The sequence below is a fragment of the Epinephelus lanceolatus genome, chromosome 16, assembly GCF_041903045.1.
Source record: "Epinephelus lanceolatus isolate andai-2023 chromosome 16, ASM4190304v1, whole genome shotgun sequence".
Lineage (NCBI taxonomy): Eukaryota > Metazoa > Chordata > Actinopteri > Perciformes > Serranidae > Epinephelus > Epinephelus lanceolatus.
In genome coordinates this window covers 42,560,001-42,584,660 of record NC_135749.1, presented here as the reverse complement: position 1 = coordinate 42,584,660, position 24,660 = coordinate 42,560,001, and the positions used below count along the sequence as shown (strand labels likewise).

Genomic DNA, 24,660 nt, shown 5'->3' with positions numbered 1-24,660 from the left:
TTGGTTTAGCTCTACGATAAAGTTTAGATTTTTTCATTTTTTGGACACAAGCCATGCCAGGTGTAGTTTCAGAGAGCACTTTGAAGGCCCAGTGTATAAAATGAGTTTTGTTTGTTTCTTTGCTTGTTTTTATCTTTTTTACTGTAGATAGTTACTAAAATGAGTCATCCTCAGACAATACAATACTACTAAAAAGTAAAACCATTAATAACAATAATGAAATAAGCAAAAATAATATTAAAATCATATTGAAATGTTAAAATCTATTTACAGAGTGGAATGGTAGCCTAATAGATAACTTAGATAATATTTATTATTGTTTAGACACTTTATTATTGCTTAGATACTGTTTAGCCTATTATTGTATTTACTTTTAGCATGTTCTACTTTTGAGTAATTTCCGAGAAGTTATGATAAAAAAAATACAAAATTACAGACTATAGGAGACAACCTCTTCAGTGTCTCACGTCAATTAATTAACATGATTTGTCGGCTTTTTATAATGCCTTTTTTTTTTTTTTTTGCTGCTGTCTCCAGTTGAGAGTGGTGATTTGCTAAATACATTCTACAATAATAATTAGATTAACATTTGGTCTATAATATTGTTGGCTATATTACGCATTTTAATTAAAAAAAAACGGAAGAATAAAATAAATAAACACCGAAATAATTACTGTTTTTTATTGATACTCCTCTCTGACACACACACACACACACACACACACACTGAACACGCGATTGAATGAATGAATGAATGAATGAATGAACATTGGAAGTCGTTCAGCCGCAGTCCCGCCGGCTGGCTCACATTGAGATTACATTTGTTTTTTATTACTAACAAAATGTTTTATATTGACCGTATGAATGGTTTCGTTTTCAAATAAATATTTGGAAACGAAAATATGCTTTGGTGTACTTATACAGAGTTTTGCAATATGTATATAGCCTACCTGTATCAAAATGTATAATTTTCAGCAGCGGTTTGTGTGACAGCTGCCACGGTCGGACGTATAACCAGCGGGGCAGCCGTTCTGTGGCGCTGGCTTGGGGTCCACTCTCCCCTGGTGGAGTGGAGGGTGGCCGGGTTGCCAGGGGCAGACGGCTCCATGTGATGGTGTTTCCTCTCTGGTTCTTCCGTGCTCAGCCTTATTTTTATCTTCTTATTTATTTATTTATTTATTACTGGCGTTTGGATTCAGTTACGGCAGACGGATGGCAATCTGAAATGGAATGAAGCCCACAGACGGCGGACAGCAGCTAAAAAACAGTAGTGGAATGCACCCCATCCGCCTACAGCACAATGCTCTTAAAGCCCTACGCTATCAAAAGCTGGCAAAATACATTTATTTTATTTTATGGCCTTGACATTAACCTGTCATATTGTTGAGTTATCAAGAACACTTCTGCGTTTTTGTGTGTATACAGGAATGTTAAAGATATCATTGAGGAAAACGAGGTTGACGTGACGTGATTGAATCAGGGAATCCGTGTGTCCACCACGGGAGAGGACCCTAATTGACTTTACATTGGCATTGTTTTCGTGGTGGCAGCACGTAATTTCAACCCATTACGTGCTGCCACCACGGAATGCGGTGTTAATGGGTCGTGGTCATTTCACGTATTTCTGTGAGATCAGGTAGTCGATTGGATGAAATCCCTAGGACTAGTTCGTTAAAATACAACATGGAAATCACGCCAAAATGACAAGTCAAAATCAAAATGGCCAACTTCCTGTTTGGAGTAGACCATTGGTGCCAGAGACTTTTATGTGCGTCTGGACAACATACACATGTGTACCAATTTTCATGTTCCAACTCCAAAAAAAACCCCTATGGGGAGGGTTTTTTGAAAATTTTAAGGGGGCGCTAAGGAGGCATTTTGTCCCCCCATGGGCGACGCCCCTATCAGATGCAAGAGCTTGCCATTCTTGACCTGTGTGTTAATTTTCATGAGGATATGAGGTCGCTGAAGCCATCAAAAAGCCAAACGTATGTGGTGTCGAGGGGAGGCGCCTTAGCGGCCACGCCCCTTGACATAGAGAAAAGCTTTTAATAACTTTTCATCAGCATGGTCTCTGGATGATATGTAAAAAATTTGAAGTCGATTGGATGAAATCCCTAGGGCTAGTTCGTTAAAATACAACATGTGGAAATCACGCCAAAATGACAAGTCAAAATCAAAATGGCTGACTTCCTGTTTGGAGTAGACCATTGGTGCCAGAGACTTTTATGCGCGTCTGGACATCATACACATGTGTACCAATTTTCATGTTCCTACTCCAAAAAAAAAACCCTATGTGGAGGTTTTATTTGAAAATTTCAAGGGGGCGCTATAGAGGCATTTTGTCCCCCCCATGGGCGACGCCCCTATCAGATGTAAGAGCTCGCCATTCTTGACCTGTGTATCCATTTTCATGAGGAGATGAGGTCGCTGAAGCCATCAAAATGCCAAACGTTGTCGCACAGTCCACGCGCGTCGGGGCATGCTGCCGTCGGGGGGCGTGCACCTAGAAGTCTTGTCAGCTGTAATAAATAAAAAAAATAAACATTATCTCTTACTTACATTTCCAGTATACAGGTAGGCACCCAACCCACATATGTATTTTTACAAAAAGTAGAAGCTGAATACATGCCCAATAGTTCAAGGTCTTTTGACTCTTTAAAAGTTGACATGGTGTCTCTAGCTCAAAGTATGAGGGACAAGAAGAGGTTGAAAGTCGATGAGTTTTGAAGAGGATTTCAAGATTTTCCAATTTACTTCCATTCACACTAATTAGACCGCCACCAGAGCGCCACCTATTGGCCGATTTGCAACGAATTTTGCACAAACCCTCATCCGGCCATGGAACACAATTTGTACCAAATCTGCAGGAAGTTGCTATTTAATAACTTGAGTATTCTTTGGAATATCAAAATTCTTTTAATAACTTTTTGTCAGGAGACTCCACACATGCTATGTGCAAAGTTTCGTGCAAATTGGTGAAATTGCCTGGGAGGAGTTCAAAAAAGTAGGTTTGCGATATTTTGCGAATTTGCGGGAAAAAAAACGGAGGCGGAAATGGGCGTGGTCTATATCACGAGATTCAGCACAATTCACTGAACGCGTGGATATGAGGTTTTTGAATGTGCGGCAAAGTATATGGGAGTTATGAGCCAAAGCACACTTTCCTTAATAATGGTGGAAATTCAGGAGGATAATAGATTATAAAATTTTTTGCCAGGTGTGACTTATATTCCAAGTTTGGTGAGTTTTGGGGTATGTTCAGGCAGTGAAAAATGCGATCATATGGGCGGAAGAAAAAAAAAAAAAAAGAATAAATACATAATCAGGAGAAAAACAATAGGGACCTCGTAGGTCTCCTGCTAGGGCCCTAATAAACAGCGCGATTTCAAAAGGGTCCTCCGCGGACGACTTCGTCGTTGCTCGGGCCCCAATAATTAAAAAAAAAAAAAAAAATCATAATAATCATTCGAAAAACAATAGGGACCTCGCAGGTCTGTGACCTAATAATAATAAACAGCACGATTTCAATAGGGTCCTCCGCGGATGACTTCGTCATCGCTCGGGCCATAATAATAATAATAATAATAATAATAATAATAATAAACAGCGCTATTTCAATAGGGTCCTCCGCAGACGACTTTGTCGTCGCTCGGGCCCTAATAATAATAGTAATAAACAGCGCGATTACAATAGGGTCCTCACGGACGACTTCGTCGTCGCTCGGGCCCTAATAAACAGCGCCATTACAATAGGGTCCTATGTGGACGACTTCGTCGTCGCTCGGGCCCTAATAAATAAAATAAACAGCGCGATTACAATAGGGTCCTCACGGACGACTTTGTTGTTGCTCGGGCCCTAATAAACGGTAAGAAGAGAGAAAAAAACCTCATTCCCAACATAATTACATGAGTTTGTGAACTCAGTCTCAATATGATGCATGCTGCACCTCAAATACCCACTCTGTTAAAATCGATGCAGTTCCATCCTCTTTTTAGTCAGCAATTTAGAATTTCCAGAGGAACGAACAGAGATGGGGGTGCATTAAATCACCCATTCAAAATAACTGTTGGGCCTATTATCATCTCTATGAGGTGGGGGAAAGAAAAAAAAGAAATAGAATAGCATCAGTAGCACTGGAGCCATATTCAAATAATTGCTAATCTCCTCAAGATATGTCTTTAATGAAGTTCTCAGCGGGGCTTTTTAAAGAGCCTTTTCCGGCCCTCATACTCTACAAAGAGTGTTGCTGGAAAATACAGCCCATACCTTAGTTCCATACCGCGGAGGCGCTTCTGACCGCTGCAAAGGACTTGTATTTCTCCTGGAAAGCTGCGCTGAAGTCTGGATAAAGAAAGAATCTCTTCCCGTTGACTCTCAGCTCTCCAACTACCCTGGCTCATCGCATCACCTTGACCTTCTGTTGATAACTCAGGAATTTAAGGATGATCGGTGTCCCTGCCTGAGCAGATGATTCTTGTCTTTCTTGGGTCCGGTGGGCTCTCTCCACCATCAGCGGCTCGGAGTCTTGCCCCAAACTGAGAGCGTGCGTCAGAAGTCGGACGACAAATGCGGCCGTGTCTCTTCCTTCTGCTTCCTCTGGGATACCGACCATCAACGGGTTAGACTGGCGACTTTTATTCTCCATATAATCCACCTTGGATTTCAGAGAGTCCACCTCTTTTGAAGAGAGCTAATTTTCTCTGTGGCAGTATGCAGATTGTCCTCATTTGCGCTCACCATGTGCTGCATTTCCTTATATTGATGATAAAGTGTAGCCATATCGATCTGATTTACTTTTTCCTGAACGGCACAGAAGTTTTGTGTCAGCTCACTTTTTATCTCACTGGCTATCTCAATTTTTTTTGTTCATAATTCTGTTCTTAATTCTGCATCATGATTGTGGGGGATGAAATTTCTAAACGCTGACCGTCCGCGTAACACACCTTAATTAGTTTGGCATGTCTTCAGTCCTCAGGAGGTGCACTGATTGATTTAAGGTGTAGCAGTTGTCGTGATTCTGGGAATATCTAGACTTCCAGCTCAGTTCCAAACAAGGAGAATTGCCAAAAAGTCCACCTCAAGCAATATAACAGATTATGTTTTCTAAGAAACAATGTATTCACTTAGGTAGACAGACCCATTATGCATAGCTATACACACATATCCACTCCTACTGCCACCTTGAAGCTGTGCATGGAAGCAACTTATCCATGATGCATCATGTCACAAGCTATTATGTTATAAACTTGTTCCTTGGCCCACAGCCTTTCACCAAATTTCATCTTGATCTGTGCATTTATTTTTAAAAACCTGCTAACATCATATTAAAAAACATACAGGGCTGAAAGCATGACTAATGTTCCATTTAGCTGGGGTAATATTTTAAAAAGTGAGGTTTTTTTGGTTAGTTCTGTAACCAATTTCATTTCCCCTCTCCCACACAGTGGTCTAAAATGAGAGACATGGTCAACGGAGCTGAAGTGATTAAGCCCGATTTTGCCTTGTAATTGATGCTACATATCATATGATTTTTTTTTTATTTTTATATTTTATTTTCAAGTTTCAATTTAACAAAACATACAGAGCACACACAAACATGGCTCCAGATCCCCTCCCTCCAGGTGTAGGTAACAATCAACAGGTAAATAAATAAAATTAAAAATAGATAAATACAACATAAAACAAGAGGCAATATAAATAATTCTGGCTCAATCAGAAGACCGATGGTCTATCAATCTGGTATCCTTTTTATAACAAATCTGATAGAGGTGTTGGTAAAGTGTCAATATAGGTCAAGTAGGGCTGCTAAATATTCAGAAAGGTGTTGTATTCATTTCTTAGAGTATACGTCTTTTCAAGCGGAATGCAGCTGTTCATTTCGAAAAACCACCTGGCTATGGGATGATGGGAATCAGACTTCCACGGCATTGCTATGCACCTCCTGGTAATGCTCAAAGGTATTTCCAAAAACCTCTTTTGGAAGTTCTGTTAAGAAGCACTAATGGTTGTAAAGTTCCCCAGTAGGCAACTTTGTGGATCCAGTGGGGGTGGAGCAGGATTACAACAGAAGGCTCAGCTGGGCCTCTAGTTTCTGCCTGTACGGTCTCTGTCGGAGCTGTCCCACCAGCTGTTTGTGTGTGTGCGTGCGTGTGTGTGTGTGTGTGTGTGTGTGTGTGTCTGTGCGTCTGTGTCTGTATTGCAGGACCCTGAATGACGACTCACCCCTGGGTCTGCGTAGGATTCTGTCCCAGTCCACAGACTCCCTCAGCTTCAGGAACAGAGCTATGTCAATGGAGTCTCTCAATGATGATGGTATCAGAGCATTCAATCTATACTAACTATTCACCTCCCACCTCCCTCATATAGATTGTAAAGTGTATGTGCAGCAGCATGATAGCGCAGAGTTAAGAACACTGCAAAGCTATAATTGTCTGTACATTGTCTGTCCACACTTACATTACTTAGTAAATGGTTGAAATGTAGTGACTGATAAACTGAGAAAAGTGGTGGTGAAGTAAGCGAGACATATAGCTGCAGGATAGTTAGAAGGGCAATAAAAGTGACATTAGGAGTAAAATGAATACATTAGTTGGTGATGAATGAAGTGATCTGGCAGATAGGTGATTCCCATGATGTAAATGAAGTGCTTTAAATTACTCTTTTAGATACGTGCTAATGAGTGTTGAGGGTTAAGTGAGATGGATTATGACTACCAGGTAAGGTGTGTAGTGTGTCACAAGAAGCAAGATCAGAGACTGAAACCAGGGTTTAAAATCAAGGCCATGTGTAAGGTGAGTAAATAGTGAAATGGCTGTAGCAGTATAAAGATACTCCATGGTAGGTATAGCTCCCAAATTAAAATTGTTACTCAAGTAATTTACATTAGTATTAGTAGCAAACTGTGTTAAATATTAAAGTATATTCTGCTATTGAATATTATTTCTGAAAAGAGCAGCATTAAAGTAGCGTATTAATGAGGAGGCACTTTACTGTATGTACTACTGGGTAGTAGTGATGGTACTGCATCATAATTTATGAGATCAACATTTTTGCATGATGAAATCTTAATCTGAAAATTAACTGTGTTAAATAAATGTGGTAAAGTACAATATTTCTCTTAGTGGTGTGGTGAGGTAGAAGTATAGTGTATTATAAAATGAAAATACTTTAGTACTTGAGTCAGTGTGGTTAGTTACATTCCAACACTATTGTCTGAATCCCTACCAGTTAAAACATGTACACTAGCCCTTTCACCCACAGGGTGGGAGACTAAGGCTGGGTTAACACTAGACGTGGAAGTGCCCTTATTTGTTAATTGTTGCGCAGCTGCCTGTCAGCAGTCACCTGGCCGTTTACACATAAAGCATAACATTCTCTGTGTTCGTGAGCAAGTGAGTCTGCTCTGTTTAAATCACAAGTAGACCTCTGTCTGTGATTGAGTGTGTGGCTCTGCTTGTCTTTCTCGCTCTCTGTTTAAACATGACTGACAAATATGTTGAAGCATGGGATGTATATTCTATCATTTATTAGCCAGATAATTTATATCATATTTAATATTTCCTTTATCATTCAAAAAAATAGACCAGACACCTAAACCAGAGATATTGGATGAAGCGAGATACCCCACCGTAGGCTTATCCAATGTTAAGAAAACGGTTACTCTTCCTGTCTCCTAAGTGGGCGTGGTTAGCTCTCCCTCCAATCAGAGCCTGTTCTCCCTCAACCCCCCCTCCCCACCACCGTGTTGAACAGAGGCTCTGTGGATGTCTGTGTATGCGGATCGAGAAGCAGGTGGAATGAAAATACATTCTTCCTATTATTGCAGCCTATTGTTGCACAAAGCTTGGGCATTTTTTATTTATTACTAGCGGTAAATAACTGTTTGTTAGCCAACTGTGATTTTACCGCCTGTTTATCAAGATCATAAGATCTCACGAGAACTTGTTTTCTGAGATGGACAGGGCTCAAACAAAGTTAATTTTGTCTTGATCTGTGTGGATGAAAAATGCAGCTTTAGTGTCAGAATGTTGGTAAGATGTGTGGCTTGTGGAAAACGAACCCAATATTTACTTTAGTGACTATAAGGCGAAAGAACTGACCATAAACTGTGATCACGTTCATTTTCCTCATTGACGACAATACATTCAGAGCTGCCGCAAGTCTCCTACGGGGGCGTGGCGCTGACGTCACTGAATCAGGAAGTGAGCTGAGTGGGGTATCTCGCTTTATCCAATATCTCTGCCTAAACTATTGCTGCAGATCACAAGCTGGCCAGGGCACTCGCTGCCACGCCTAGTTTGAATGGCCCAGTCGGTTAAAGGGATAGTTCGACATTTTGGCAAATTCCCCTATTGCCGTAATCCCTATAGTCATATGAGTAGGTACATTACCTTTAATTGTCAGTGCCTGCTGTTTTGAGATCGGTAGGGCAGAGCTGTCCGCTGAAATGGAGGTGAACGGTACAGGTCCCTCTCTCCCTCAAAACTAATCAAATACACCATCAAATGACTCCAAAACGCTCTTGTGGACAACTTGTAGCTTACACATTCACCACGCTATAAAAATAATGTTGTAATATTACGAGACAGAGTTGTTTTGAAGCCAAATGCAGAGCCGGAACTACATTCCAGACATACAGTACTTGCTGGGCGGAGTGATTTCAAACAGCGTATGTTTAGTGCAGTTACTCCCGTCATCAAAACAACAAGTTTGTTGAGAAGAAGCCAGAATATACAGAGGAAGAGTTACAGGTTTTGGAAGAAGAGAGAGCAAGAAGAGAAATTGAGGCTGCCGAGCAACCAGGGGCTGAGGGGAGACCCAGAGCCGGTGGTGTAAATGTGGGGCTTACTGGCCACTTTATTAGGTACACCTGTGCAATATAAATATAGAGTACGCCTCAAAATAATCACTGGAACACGGGGAGAACATGCTAACTCCACACTCATAAATCACCACAACTCCTGAGGGAACAACAACATAAAATGTTCCCTAGCAGTTCCCTAGTTTATTCCCAACAATGAGAAGTAATGCCAGTCACTTCACTATATGCTCTGGGCAAGCACTTATCCATAACATAACCACAACAACATGTTTAGCTGAGCAAAATACACAACGATCACTTACCACGTCTGCTCGTTTTGTGATGCCGACAGATGGTATGAGAGTATCTTTGAAGAAAAGCGTTTGAACCATTCCTGAGCTTCTGTGCTCCATCCTTTCAGCGTAGTCCTCCGGTAAAAAATGGCAGGAGCACACAAACATTTTTCGGACCGTTTCCACAGGCGTGTTGGGGTCGATGTCCAGCACAAATAGCCATTGTTTCATCCTGTCCGTATTACTGGTTGGAACTATGTGAAACTTCACTTTGCTTCGGCTTGTTCCTGCAACCTTTTACAATGCTTGTGTAAACCATGATTTACAAAAACACTTGTAAACTTTCCTCAAACCTTCTGGTGTGTCCAGCTGACGATACCGCAAATGGCTACAAGCAATAACTACGGCACTGTCTCAGTTGTGCACTGTGTCACTCCGCCCAGTGGTTTACTGAAGAAAGTAGTTCCAAGTATTTGCTTCATGTGTCGTAATGTTACTTAATTATACATTATTATTTCATAGTGAGGGGAATGCGCAAGCCATGTTTTGTCCACAAGAGTGTTTTGGAGTCATTTGATGGTGTATTTGATTAGTTTTGAGGGAGAGAGGGACCTGTACCTTTTACCTCCATTTCAGCAGGCAGCTCTGTCCCACCGATCTCAGAACAGCACGCACTGACAATTAAAGGTAATGTACCTACTCGTGTGACTATAGGGATTACGGCGATAGGCAAATTTGCCAAAATGTTGAACTATCCCTTTAACATGGGCACTCAAAGCAAGTGGGCTTCGCTCCACGGAAAATCAGCAGGCTTCACGGCACTCTGCATCCAGTGTGAACTCAGCATGAAGGAGCTATATTCATGTATCTCTAAAGGCATTTTATTACTTCAGTAATCAAAAAAAACTTAATTAATGTAATATACACTTCAACATGATTTTGACTGCAAAAGTGGATGATTAATTTTAAATTTAGTTGGACTTACAGTGTGGCCCATTGACCTTGGTTCTTCTTCCAACCAGCTATCTCAACAAGAGAGATCAAGTTGGCTCATTACTCCTTGGTTGTTCACTAATACAATAGAGCTCTAAAATCACTTGTCAGCCTCTGATCTTTGATGCTAATGGTTCTCAATTATTTAGGAGACATCTACTATACTTCAGTATTGGAGGAGCTGGAGCTCGAGAGCCGGGACTTTAAGGCTGACTCATGGAGCATGGCTGTGGACAGCAGTTACTTGCAGACACACCGCAAAAACGTCATCAAGAGGCAGGATGTCATCTATGGTAACCGCAGGAGTTGACAGATCCTAATTTTTCCCTCCCTATAGTTCAGACTTGTCTTATCAATGAAGAAATTGGAGAGATATGGTATTAGAGGGATAGCATATTTTTGACTAAGACACTACCTTGATAATAGGTATTAATGTGTACAAATAATGTCAAATCGGATTTGTTGAAAGTTATTTGTGGTTCCACAAGGATCAGTGCAAGGCCCTAAAGTGTTTATGCTGTATATGAAAAATAATTGTAGTGTGTCCATATTGTAATAATTAGTTTTATTTGCTGATTGGAAACATTGCATTTCCCCTCGGGGACTAATAAAGTATATACAATTAAATTAATTAAAATTTGATGAAATTAACTTATTTTTCTCTGGGAAAAGTTTGGAACTGCTTCTGAATAACCTGGTAAGATGACATGAGCTCAATCTCAATCAGGAATCCGCACTGTAGTTGAAAATGTAAGCAGCCAATCAGGAACTGCCTTGTTGTTGATATTGTAAAATGCAGGCCGCAGAACAGTAATGGCAGCTCCTTAAGCATGACCGTGCTGAGTTTGTCAGAGGCATAGAGGTATTCACAGTTCTTCTGACTGGATTTGTCAGAAGCTTGATTTATTAACTGGCTCTTATGATGAAGATGTTTCCTGCCTTCGATCTATCTATCATACATACATAATTAAAATTTTAATTTAGAAGAATTTCAGAGGTGCTTCTTTTCATTGCCTGTACTGTTGGACTGCTACAGCCTGTCTGTCTGCGTGACTTTGATGTGTGTGTGTGATGTGGGTATGTGTCCTTCTCAGAGCTGATTCAGACAGAGCTGCACCACATGAGAACGCTGCAAATCATGGAAAGGGTGTTTCGGCAGGGCATGCTCGAGGAGCTCCAGCTGGACCTGTGCACCGTGCATGCCATGTTCCCCTGCCTGGACCAACTGATCAGAATACATTCCCATTTCCTGGCACAACTTTTCCTGAGGCACAACAGCAGCCTGCAGCCTGGATCCAGTCGCAACTTCACCATTCACCAGCTGGGGGACATACTACTAGAGCAGGTGACTGCAATGCACTCTCACACACACACCAACAGTAACCCCATTAAAAGTGTCTGAGTGACACAGAACTGAAACTAAAATGTAACTGTATCTGGTAAATTTATGACATACTTTTGTGTCAATTACTGGTGTAGCAGAAATGTACAGTTAGAGACGAAGGTGTTAATATGAATAAGTCCGACATGAGTTAAATGTATGTTCAGTCTAAAAAACATCAGTGTAAAATTCTCTAGAGTGTTTTTCAGTAATAGATATTTTACAACTGGTAGGAATGTATTATTTTAATTATGTCACTGTTTGTAATTAATTGCCACAAAGCCACAAAGTGGATTTTTTAAATAAAATATTTATATTAGCTTTTTGATTTTTATGTGATTTTTGTTTGTGCTATTCACTATTGTGATTAATTTTCCCACAAACATCTGTTACCATGACAACCAAAGCTGAATAATGGATACTAAGTCTGATTAGTAACTTTCTTCACATTTAAGCATGTGTTCTCTCTCACCCTCGTTCACACATGCACAAAACAACTTGTGCATGTGTTCTTCTGCCAGTTCTCAGGTCAGTGTGCAGACGACATGCGGAAGACCTATGCTGAGTTCTGTAGCCGTCACTTGAAGGCTGTCAAATTGTACAAGGACCTGCTGGCCAGAGACAAGAAGTTTCAGTGCTTCATACGGGTGAGACAGACACAAACACATCAAAACATCAAAATACACAGCATGCGGTGCTTTACAAATGAGAAAAAACGTGAGATCACAGTAAGATTGGAGTTTATACACAGGATGTAGCACCTAGTTTTGATTTGATTTTAGTAAATTATGTTTTAGTTTGTTACACAAGGAAATAAAGATCATTATTTTCACATCTGAAAGTGCATGACCCTGTGTGGTGTGTGAGATATACAGTATGAGGAGTTTGAGCATCTATTGTGTTGACTGTGTGGCATGGTCTGATATTTGATGTTTCAAATCAGTGAATTTCCGATGCTGTTTGGACAGTGTTTGGTGTGTCCGTTCTTGGCTACTATATAAACAGTGGTGCAACATGGCCATCTCCATAAACAAAGACCTGCTCCCTATGTGGAAAGACAGTTCATTCTAATGTAACAGAATCACAATGATTCTTATTTTCAGATGATTTTACACTTACACAGAATTTTTATATGCCAATATAATACGACGACCGACTCTACCTCTGTGGCTCAGAGGTAGAGTCAGTCATGCAGTAATCGGAAGATCGTAATTCGTGTGACATGTAGGCTGGAGGAGCCATGGATCGAAGTATCCTTGTGCAAGATACTGAACCCCAAATTGCTTCAGATGGCTGTTGCATTGGTGTGTAGGAGTGTGTGAATGGTTACTGAATAGCAGGTGGTACCATGCAGGCCTGGAATTTCGTCATTTAAGGGGCAAGGCCACTTGGCATTTCACGTTGTCAATTTTTTGAGGGCACAAAGGCCAAAAGCCAGGGCAGCAAGGCCATAAAATAAAACAATGATTTTAAGTCCACGTCCATAATGAATTTAATTTAAGGACTAAGGATGTATAACTATCTGTGAAATGAAATAATAAAACAAGGTCAAGTTATAATGAGTATAATAAGTAATAATGTGATTTATTTAATAGTACTAATAAACCCAATGTGTTTTTAATATATATGTTTTAAAAAACAATCTTAAATATTATAGCTGCTGCGCAGCGATAGGTCGGGTCTGGGCACTTTTAGGCAATTCTGAGCAACAAGCAGACGAATTGGAAGACATTTAGGAATTTAGCAACACAGTCTGCCTTTTGCATTAGCTAAGGCTTGAACTCACAACCTCTGAGACTAAGAATCAATTTCTCTCTCACTGAGCTAATTAGTCAGTGACAATTCATGTGTAGCTTCACAAATTGACTAAGCCAGACGTGCAGGTTTAGCAGCCGTCCATGCATGGAAAAGCAGATTTCAAACCACTGTAAAAAATTCAGTTATCGAAACAAAAATCTGAAAATACACATATTGCATCTAGACAGCATGGAGATGTTGGTAATTTATTTTAACAATGACTGATTTGCTTCATAAGTGAAAAACTGATGTTTAACTAGTTGAGCTATGTGCAAAGTGAGAAGCCTCAGATGGTTTCACACTGAAGTATTGGCACTGGATCTTTGTGCAAAGTTTGGTTTATTTTCAAGCATGAGCAGGCAGATTTTCTAGCAGAAAAAAGACTTGAAGATGCTGTACAGTGATCAGTCACGTCAGGCAATTTTAAGCAATAAGCTGGAGCACAAGAAGATGATTACATTACAATGTGGATTCTGCACCAGTTGAGGCTCGAAACCGCAACCTCTGGAACCTAAGACGGTCATCTACTGCTCTGAGCTAATTGGCAAGTAGCAACTCAACAGTGGCTTCACAAACTGAGTAAGCCATTCACTGTTGTGTAGGAAAGCAGCCATCCGTGCATGGAAAGGCAGATTTGAAACCACTGTAAAAAAAAAAAAAAAAAAATCAGTTATTAAGACAAAAATCTGAAAATACACATATTGCATCTAGACAGCATGTTAAAATTGCCATTTTTACATTGACTCCAATTGTTCACATTAGAGCAAAATTCAAAATGCTGTCAAAAATTCAGTTTTTGAGATACAATTCTGAAATTTGCCACACATCATCCCCATGACACCATGACTCTAGAATTTTGTCATTTTTTTCATGAACATTGAAGATTTATTTAGAATAGAATTTAGAATAGAATTTGCATGTATATGTTTACAGTACAGTTTACAGTCAAACATTTTGATGCACTGTAGGCTCAATTTTTGATAAATCAAAAATCTGAGAAACGCAGTTTTTGTAGGACAGTCTGAAGATGCTCGGTAGCAAGTTTTGTGTCAACAGAGTGATGAATATAGCAAACAGAGTGATGAACTCCATAATTTTTAATAGGTTTAAATGTACAAAAGTTTCTTCAGTACTGGGGCTACAGTTTAATGAAAGTTGTGAAGTTGTAGCACGTATAGTTTTCAAAGTTTTGAAATTTAGACGCTTGCTTTAGCACCACCATCAGGACTATTGGCTTGAGTTTACAGCTGAGGATATCTGGCATGAGACTGGACCTTTGTGCAAAGTTAGGTAAGTTTTCACCCATGGGAAGTATGATTTCCTCGGAAGAAGAAAGAAGAAGAATACCTAGGATTACAATAGTGCCCTGGCAGCTTAGCTGCCTGGACCCTAATTAGGCCTAAATATTTTTTGAGTGTACATGATAAACTGATTCACTTAACAAGACTGGCTTACAATTATTTTTGATGTGTTGTTAGATAGCTAACAAACAAACAAACTACAGCAGGTCTATTCAATTACTATTTCAACTGGGCCGCATTTCAAAACCAGATAATGTCGATGGGCCACATTTTTAGCAGCGAGCATCTACTTTTTTTTTTGCATACATTTACAGGCATGGCCCTCCCAAACATGATGCAGAAACAGACTAAAAAGACCTATCAATGCACAGAAGCATAATAAGTGACATTAACAGTATCTAATAACACACACTATCTCTCTACCAGCATCTCCCTCTCCCCTCTCCTCCACACACACATGCACACACCTCATCTTCTGATGCTTTCCTTATAGGTCAGTTACACAGGATATAGTTTTATACAGTCCATGGCAGCAACAGTCATGTTTACAACAACAAAGTTACTATTTAAAACCCAATAATATCTCACTGGAATATTAATATTCCTCCTGACATCACAATACTGAGTGAAGAAAGTCACGTTATCTCAGCATGAAGACAAACATCAGTATCAGTCATTCATCCTGCTCTCTGTCCCCCCTCTACTGAGGACACTCACTGTCTGCAGGTCGGCTGCCTCAGGTACATGTTCAGATAAAGTGTTAGCTACAGACAGCTTTCATTTTAGTTTGTCTTTAACAGTTTGCTGTTAGCACCACGAGTGCGATGTGCTTGTGTTGACCGCGATTGTAAATCATAATAGCGCTCAATGATAATGCTAATCACATGTATTGATAAAGTATTGGCTTTTTATTGGCAGAGCTTTTATTGCACTTACTCACAGTAACAAGCGTAGTTGTTGTCAACTAGAGTGATCTTGAAGTTATATTCCCTTCATCTGCACCATGGCCCCACCGCTGCAGAATGATGATACATGAAACTGAAACTTTAAAAAGTAACGCCGATAATGGCGGAGCTTACTATTATTACAGTCTTGATTAAATTTACCTTGGGCTGTTTAATACTGGGTCTCGGTACCGATCCCTGCCTGGGCATTTGACGAAGTCTCCTGGTTGGCCGGTGTTAGACTGGTGTCAAACTGTCGTTATAGCCCGTCCGAGCGGTTCATGCCAGGCTCGAATCAAACCCACCACTGGTGATGTAGGTATCGTCTCATTTGATGTTGCTCAATAAGAATCCAGAATGTCATCGCATTTTTTTTCTCAGAGGCAGAAAACCGCAAAATCAGCTGGGGCAGCGCGGGCGGGGCATCAAGGCCACTGTGGCCTTAGGGCAGATATTTTTTTCAAGGGCACAGGGCCAAATTAGGAGGGCACGAGAGCCATGGCCCTCGTGGTCCTCGTGAAATTCCTGCCCTGGTACCATGTATAGTAGCCTCGGCCACTAGTGTGTGAATGGGTGACTATGACATGTTGTGCAAAAAGTGCTTTGAGTGGTCAGCAGACTGGAAAAGTGCTATACAGGTGCAGTCCATTTATCATTTAATTGTCAACATATTGAATTTTGATCATTTTTGATGGGGTCTAGGGGATAATTGGCCGTTTTTGACTACTTTTGATTTTACCTTTAAATTTCACCTTAAAGAACTGTTTATCTTGCCTTGTTGGGTGTCATTCTTTTCAGCACAATCTCACCTGTGTGACTTTACAGTTATTTTTTCATTTTGACATACCGTATTAACACACTGGACCTAAAATCACACAAAAACCATAAAATCCGAGTAGGAAACAGTTTGATTTTTTACTGTGGAAACCACAAACATGTCTAACGAACCATTTTTGTAACTTAGAATAGAAATATAAATTGTAAATTTAAAAAACTTATGTCCAAATTTAGCAAACAACAAAGTTATATATAACTATTTACATTAAAATGCAGGCAAGGCATTTTTTGAACAACTATTTACAGCTATTTACAAAACAATCAGATGCCACACAAATTATTTGTGCCATTCTGAAAAACAGTTCCTGTCCACCCATGGGTGCAGATCTGATGACAAGTTTGGGGGGGACACAATCAGTTGTGATTTTTTTTTTTTTTTTTTTTAATTGCACGCTTGCAAATCATGCCCACAGAGCGCTTGAGATTGCCAGTATATTTCACGATTTCATAGAGGCTCATCACCATCACCAAGTCATTCAAAAAGCACTACACAGAGAATCATATGTTTACCTTTACTGTTTATTTCTCTAAAACAGCCAATAGTGCATGGAGCCAGCCATCACCCTCCTTTTCACTGCTTTGCTGTTAGTTAATGCTACTTCTAGTTTCAGGGTCTCAGGCATGTCATGTCCACTCATGTTCTCATCTCTCGCCTCTCACAGATTCCCAATTCTCCTCATCATCTTCCCGTTCTCCCAGTATATGGGACTACTGTATACATCAGTGGATATGGATGATTATCAGAATATGAGCCCCTAACTGAGCTTGGTTAAACTAACTGATCATGTTTTTACAGAGCCAGAAATGCTAGTATTAGTACAGTTATTAGCGTGTTGCTGCTACGTCGTCTTAAATCGGTCACATGATTTTGACGCACTGGCGCGGCTGTGGACTCTTAATAAACAAAATCTTGGCTTTCAGAATATGGAACTCTTATCACCAAATCCAGACGATAATTACAATTTTGAAGCTTGTAAAGACATGATGACCAGCTACACTGTGGTCCTACCCAGTGCCAGGGCTGCAAAAAAAAATTGAAATTGCGATTTTTTTTTTGTTCCAACCAGATTCCTGATTTTTATTATCAAGGCTGAAAATGGGTTATTTTCTAAAAAAAAAAACAACAACAACCTGTTATCTGATTTTTTTGGATGTACTCATAAATGACATTGTCAGTTAAAATACGTGTGTGAAAATCTTCTTTCTCAATTTCGCATTGATTTATTATTTTGTGACTCAGAAGTTGCTCCCACTAGCTTGGCAGTCATTTCAGGATGTCAGCAGGGGGCATACTGCTATTTGTCATTCTCTCTCAAGTTCATTTTGGATGTCTGTGGGACTAGAATGGAAGTTTGGCAGACTGGTTGCACTAAAGGACGATGACATGTCTACGGACAAGAGGCAGGATTCAGGTAACCTGCCTTGTTCAAATTATAATTGCTGGTTTTACCCATAAGGATATTTATTGTTGTGCAGCCATATTTTCTGTGCTCACAGTGTACAGCACCTTGGTTTAAGTTAGCTTGATGGTAGGTGATTCTATGACGTTAATGCTAATATAAGTTAGTGTAACTTTGATAATGTTATCTAGTGGTTTAGTGGTTGAAAAATCATTTTTATGTTTTTAATAATGTTGTTGGTGAAAAAATGTTGATTATGTAGTAATAATAGGCTAACTGTGAATCTGTAGCCCCTTTTAGACTTCCTGTTCAAGGTGGGAATAGAGTGTGCCAGTAAACCTGGAACTCCGTTAGCGCTTTTAGCACTTCCGGTTCTCTTGTCTAAAAGTCAATATGTTTTTTGAATGGGATTTTGGTAAAATGCCTCAAATAAGGTCTGTGGTTAACAAAAGCTTAAGCGAGTTTCAGGTTTTGTTCTACGACATAAAACACGTCAGTAAATGCCCTACTTGTGAATTTTGAAGCTTTTACGTGTCGTAAAAAAGGCGGTTGCTAACAAGTTGCTCAATATGACTACAAACCCTGTTGGGGACATTAAACGTCATCACCCCCGAACAGGTGAGAGTGCTGGCAGTCCGCCGTTACAGCTTTTTATTTAGCTTAAACAGTCCGATTTCCCCATTATACAATGTTTTTAGAATAAAGCGGCCGAAATCAGTTGAAAGCTTAGTGGCGGTGACGTCAAGAGTCATGCGACCGTGGAGTAGTCATGTAGTCCGTTAAAGCCTAACGTTAGCTTTTTACTTCTGGCGATCGCATTTAAGCTTCAAATGCGGTATGAAAGGTGTTCATATGTGAAGATTATCTCACTGAACAAAACCTGTAAGTATCATAAACTTGTGTTAGCCACAGAGCTTATTTTCTGACATAATCCAAAACGCAATGCAAAAATCACATTCACTTTCTCTTCCGGGAACCAGCGCAATGCTAAACTTCCGGGTTTTGACGTCAGCCCTGGCACACTTTATATCATGCCATTATGCCGCCTCACTGTTCTGTATGAGGTACAATCACAAAATGCAGGGACAGAGCTGTCTCGCCTCTGAGCCAGGAATGGAGGTAGTAACAGTGCCAAAACGGTGTCTGTATTAACAGGGCAGCCAGCAGGATGGATCATGGGCAGGATGGGTGTGATATTTAGGTAAAGTGATATGTGAGTGACCCAATGCAGGAGATTTAATAAGTAGCGGGTAGCAGCTAGTGGCTAACTCAAAGAAGACCAGTGGCTGAAAATGTCCACAAATTAGGAAAACGACGAGGTCCGGGAGCTCCTTACCCTCTGAGCAGAGGAGGAGATCAGCCGCCATATAACAGGGACAGTTAATGATTATTACTGGCAAATTAATACCATAGTTATTGACTATAAAACGCTGCTGATGTATATGTTATATGTCACACTAGAGGCTGATGCTGTTGTGTTACATGCCACATCCCATCACACCTCTTTTGATTCCAGATTGCTGGCATGCAACCTATCAGAAATGGGAGCGGCATGATGCTGCTGTCTTTTGGTTCTATGTAAAAATCCAAAGGAGGCAAAGAAGGGACTTTGTGGTGGACCTGTTGTGCAATCTCTGTGTAGAAAGGGCTTGTGAGAGATTAATTTTAACTATAATGCTCTTTGAACTTTTCTGGTATTTTTCATTCTGTTGAATGAAACAGGTCAATGGCAGTAGTCAGTGGCACCCACAGTATTTTGTATTGCAGTCATTATGAGGTCCACAGAGAGTGGTCCACAGAGAGTCTGCATCCTACAAGCAGAGCCTTACCCAAGGCTGTTGTCCCTTTTGCCTTCATGCCACGAGCTTCACGTGGAACTCATGAGCTAGCGTCCAGTTCCCAGCAAGATTGATACAAAGTTTATTTATTAAATATGCAACTGAACTCTGACGCTAAAATGTAACACAATGCATTTATGGAATTTTAGGCCCATAGGTATAGTCTGATTTATCCCCAGGTTAATCCATGCTGCTTAAATCATAAATGACAAGCTCAGTACTTCAAGGACAGTGGTCATTTGGTTTTTGGAAGCTGATGCATGTATTGAAGTAATAACAGCCAAGGTGAAGGATGCCTTAAAGGAGAACTATTATGCTTTTCCTCTTTTCTGACCTATAAATGTTGTTACAATGTTGCATACTCGTGTTAAACGATGCCAATGCGTCAAATAATGAGGTTCGTGCATTTGGAAGTGAGCCCTGCAAGCTGTTTTGGATGGCTGTGCACGCTGTGTTTTACAGTCTTTTTTTAAACAGTGTAGTCCGTGTGACGTTAATGCGTGCCGAACTTACTTGCATGCCGGCAGCGCTCGGCAGCCCTTCGGAAGTCCTCGGGAGTGTGACCAATCACAGCGGAATTGGCTCGGCGGGAGGCGAGGGCTGGGGGGTGGAGTAAATTACACAGACTGTTTTCGCGGGATGCAGGAAATACAAGGAAGCAGTGCAGCGAGAGGCACAGCGCCCTGAAGATCTACAAAGCTTTGTGTGCAGGTAATCATGTGTAGCTGCTCTATAGGAGTCCAGAAATCAAATACAAAGGCCCAAAAATGAGTATAATAGGTCCTCTTTAAGCTCTGATAAGCCGGTGACCCTGACAGCCAGCCAAGGAAACGAATCAGAAACTTGTTTTCCATTTGTGGGTTCTACTTGATGTTAATGATTTTAAATAAAGAAGTGAAGTAAATGTTTTCTGACTCCTAAGGTTCCCAGCACTGGAAAGTTCACATGCATAATTATGATTGAAACTCAGTTTAGTAGAATGTGTTTTGTTTTTAAGCCTTGATCATGAATGAAGTCATCATGATTTAAGTAGCCTACTACGACAATTTACCCAACAGAATTGTAAAAATAGAAAAAAAAAAAAATAGAATGTAGAATGTATAACATTGTAAAGATATTTAAATATTATTTCATATGCGCCATTTGAAAAAATGCTGAATAATTTTCTTTTCTCTTCCTACATCTAACTATAAAGCAAGGACTCTCTGTCTGTCTTTCTGTGTCCTTTGCATGTCTTAGGAACTGTTCATCCAATCTACTTCACACTTAGTGGATGTATTACTGGGGACCCAAGGATGTACCTTTTCAAATTTAGTGCAATTTAGACACAGGACACCTTCAATGTTAATACACTTTGAAAAAAAATCACGGTAACACTTTATAATAACTATCCGTTATAACTAGTTAATAGGTCATTTGTAAACTGTTAATTAATGAGTTATTAATGACTTGTTAAGTGTTTGTTAATAGTTTGTTAAGGATTTATAACGATGCCTTATAGATAGTTAATAGACCATTAATAAACTGTTAGTTAATGAGTTATAAATGACTTGTTAAATACCAGTTTAAGAATTAATAACTGTGCCTTATAGATAGCCAATAGACAACTTACAACCTGTTAGTTAATGAGTTATAAATGACTTGTTAAATATCAGTTTAAGAATTAATAACTGTGCCTTATAGATAGCCAATAGATAACTTACAAGCTGTTAGTTAATGAGTTATAAATGACTTGTCAAATACCAGTTTAAGAATTAATAACTGTGCCTTATAGATAGCCAATAGATAACTTACAAGCTGTTAGTTAATGAGTTATAAATGACTTGTCAAATAACAGTTTAAGAATTAATAACTGTGCCTTATAGATAGCCAATAGATAACTTACAAGCTGTTAGTTAATGAGTTATAAATGACTTGTTAAATACCAGTTTAAGAATTAATAACTGTGCCTTATAGATAGCCAATAGATAACTTACAAGCTGTTAGTTAATGAGTTATAAATGACTTGTTAACTGTATGTTAATGATTTATAACTATACCTTATAAACTAGTAATAGATCATGAACAAGCTATTAGTGAATTACTTACTAATGACTTGCTAAGTATCAGTTAATAGTTTATATATGTTATTGGGACGTTATTCTAAAGTTGCAACTACTCCTCATTTATTAACTGTTAGTAAATGAGGAATAGTTGCAACTTTAGAATAACGTCCCAATAACAAACATAAGCTAATAACTAATACTTAACTAATATATTAACTCACACTTTACAGATCAGTTGTTAATAGTTTGTTAACCATCTACTAATACCAGTGAAACTTTGTAGAACAGCAAATGGGTGGAACAAGTTCAAGGTACAGAAATCTGATGTGATATTTAAAATATCAAATTTTTGTACCTCAACCTTGTTCCACCCATAGGCTTTTCTGTGTACTGTATTTTACCAAAGACACACCACAGATGAAATGTTGAACATTGTGTTTAATGTATAGAAACACACATACTGAGCCATCACATGGCAGAACAGCAGTATACAACAGTATACAAACCCATGAGGTTTGGGCACTTTTTGTGCTGAACACTGAATAAACAGAATTTCAGAGGGACATTTAATGTCCATACATCACAGCAATGTCATGGATTATCCGTCCTAATGGCCCTTTGCGATGCTTATGGGCAAGACACTCATACCATTCAATAACTCTGAGATGGTCTACCAGTAACTCCTCTGTACGATTCCCCCTGAGTCTCCACACATTTTCCTTAACCATTCTCCAGGCCCTCTCTATGTGCTGAGTATGTGCACCTGTTTGGGCATCGACATATGACACACTGTGATTGACAGTGAAATGGGTGTAACCTAGCTGAGGTAAAGCATTGCGATAAGCCCGCCACTCATCACTTATTATTGTAGATCCCACTTTAACATGGTGAGCTATAAGTGGCACCAGATCTCTCCTTCTTCTTCTCTCGACTAAGCGAAGAACAGGCTTTGCATGTCTTCTCCCTCTCCGGTTCACACCTAGCATCCCAAACACCCACTTCTTCCTCTTCCAGCCACCAGCCATTCGTCCCCGTCCATACTGTTGAAAACATAAAATATTAGGAATTATTCTTCTTTAAACAAAATGAATAATCTGTCATTCAATGGTAATATGCATTACTATCTTGATAATAGTGCTTGCTGCTTGCCTTTCTTTTGTGTCTGAAGTGGCTCTCATCAACGGTGACAAACTGCTGCCGCCCCCCAATATACTGGCCTCTTGCTTGCTGATATCTGTCCATCGCAGCAGTGCACACATCTCGCAGCTTTTGAGCCATCTTGGACAAATTGCTGAGCTTCCAGAGATGTCATCATTCATCATGTCCACTTGACATAGATGCAGGCCTTGTGCAAATCTGATAGAACAAGGCAAATAATTATTATACCACAGTTCTTTTGATCTTTTTGGTTTGATACACAAAGTTTGCATCTACTGCACCCCAGGATATGACAATTGTCCACTACTGTGTAGACAAAAACAGCAATAATGATGGAAAATATGTTTTGTGGTATTTTCTACAGAGCTCTGTCCCAATACATTTGGGACTAATAGGATATTTGTAAAATCCTATTTCTAATATTAATTGCCAGAGCCTATAGATTGAGAGAGCCAATTGCCATTGAGCTTCAAGAGGCAGGGTCAGACACTCATGTTGCTCCACCAGGCCTAATGCTGACCAACACAGCATCCCATAAGTAACAGCAATTAAACATATTTCCATAATTAAACTGTTAAGAATTCAAGCTGTAAATTACACCTTTTAGCAAAATAAATCACAAAAGTGAAATAACTCCAAGCACCTGTTATCGTCATGAGTCTAGAGATGCTCCATAACATAATAATCACAAGCTTTACTACATAGTCTCCAGTTATTGTTTATGACAGCATAGTTATACAGTATTTCTATTGAAATAAACACTTTTCATCATAGACAGACAGACTAAAATCATATACCTATGCCATAGCGTACCTGTACACAAAGCGCATCCAGTTGAAGAGGGAGACCTTTGACTTGCTGAATATAGATTTGTGTCTAATTGACCTCTTCAGTTTCCTCCCTCTGTGGTTATGGTGTTTGCAAACCCTGAAGATATACAAATAAAGATAAGAATGACACAGGCCAGGGTAGTGGCTAGAGCAGTGATTCTCAAACATTTTCATGTCAAGGACCCCCCAAATTAATGTGTATTTGGCCATGGACCCCATCTGAAAATATTTTGTGCCAGGAACCCCCATAAAATGTGTGTTAAAATGTTTCAAAAGTGTTGAATTTTTTTTCAGTATTTTTTTCTGAATATAGCAGATCTATAAGCTCACAACGTTTTGACGTGTTGTGATCTTGTAGATTAGTATTAAGTAGTGTAGTGTATAGTAGTGTATTTCTAAAAATTAATGTTAACATGAATTAAGATATATTGGGCACTCTTAATAGCTCACAATTAAATAAATTTCATTTCATGCAATAAAAATAAAACTTACCATGCATAGTTGTCCACACAAACTGATTCCTTGAATTTCATCTTGTGTTTGCATTTTTGGCATCTCATCCCTCTTCTTAGAAGCCTTTTCTTCTGCATCCATTTGATTATTTGTGTCTTCTTTTAGATTTAGTTCTGCCTTCAATAAGCTCTCTTAGCTCAGTGGCTAAACCAGGCATTATTTGGCTACGATATTGCAATATGACTTGATTAGGGCCTACCTATTGTCTTATCCTCTGTTCTTTCCACACACATCACACAAGCTTCCTGAGTCTCTGTGACTAACTCCCGCCAGATTACTACGTATTATAGATCGGGGGTGACAAGAGTGAAACAAGCCAATCATAATTGTATTCACGGGCTGGAGGAGGAGCCATCCGGCCTCCTCCATCATATTGGCTGGTTGTCAACTTGTCAATCACCTCGCATCACCACTGTACATGGTGAGTGACAACCGGTGACAACCTAGACAGACACACCCATCCTTCACTCACTCAGCAAATTCTTGATGGGCAGCTCGCATTAGCATTGATTTCAAAGAATGAATAC

The 24,660-nt window shown here is 39.6% G+C and overlaps 3 protein-coding genes across 4 annotated transcripts in view; 2 read left to right on the top strand and 1 right to left on the bottom strand.

Moving 5' to 3' along the window:
• LOC117251103 (rho guanine nucleotide exchange factor 2-like) overlaps positions 1-24,660 on the top strand; it is a 377,871-nt gene that overhangs the window by 191,255 nt on the left and 161,956 nt on the right. For both annotated transcript variants that reach the window (XM_078176114.1, XM_033617091.2), the window contains exons 6-9: positions 6,206-6,315; positions 10,239-10,382; positions 11,184-11,434; positions 11,992-12,117. In XM_078176114.1, coding sequence (XP_078032240.1) covers positions 6,206-6,315; positions 10,239-10,382; positions 11,184-11,434; positions 11,992-12,117 — 631 coding nt within the window. The remainder of the gene's footprint in view (positions 1-6,205; positions 6,316-10,238; positions 10,383-11,183; positions 11,435-11,991; positions 12,118-24,660) is intronic.
• On the bottom strand, positions 22,125-24,153 carry LOC144467406 (uncharacterized). The gene is made up of 3 exons (XM_078175987.1): positions 24,113-24,153; positions 23,604-23,717; positions 22,125-22,706 (listed from the first exon to the last, which is right to left on the bottom strand). Exons 1-3 carry the CDS (start codon positions 24,151-24,153, stop codon positions 22,199-22,201), a joined length of 663 nt encoding a protein of 220 aa, XP_078032113.1. The 3' UTR covers positions 22,125-22,198.
• The window catches only part of LOC144467465 (uncharacterized), a 9,838-nt gene continuing 9,450 nt past the window's right edge, over positions 24,273-24,660 (top strand). Inside the window, exon 1 of the mRNA XM_078176120.1 lies at positions 24,273-24,660. This exon is cut by the window's right edge and continues 170 nt beyond it. Coding sequence (XP_078032246.1) covers positions 24,653-24,660 — 8 coding nt within the window. The 5' untranslated portion in view covers positions 24,273-24,652.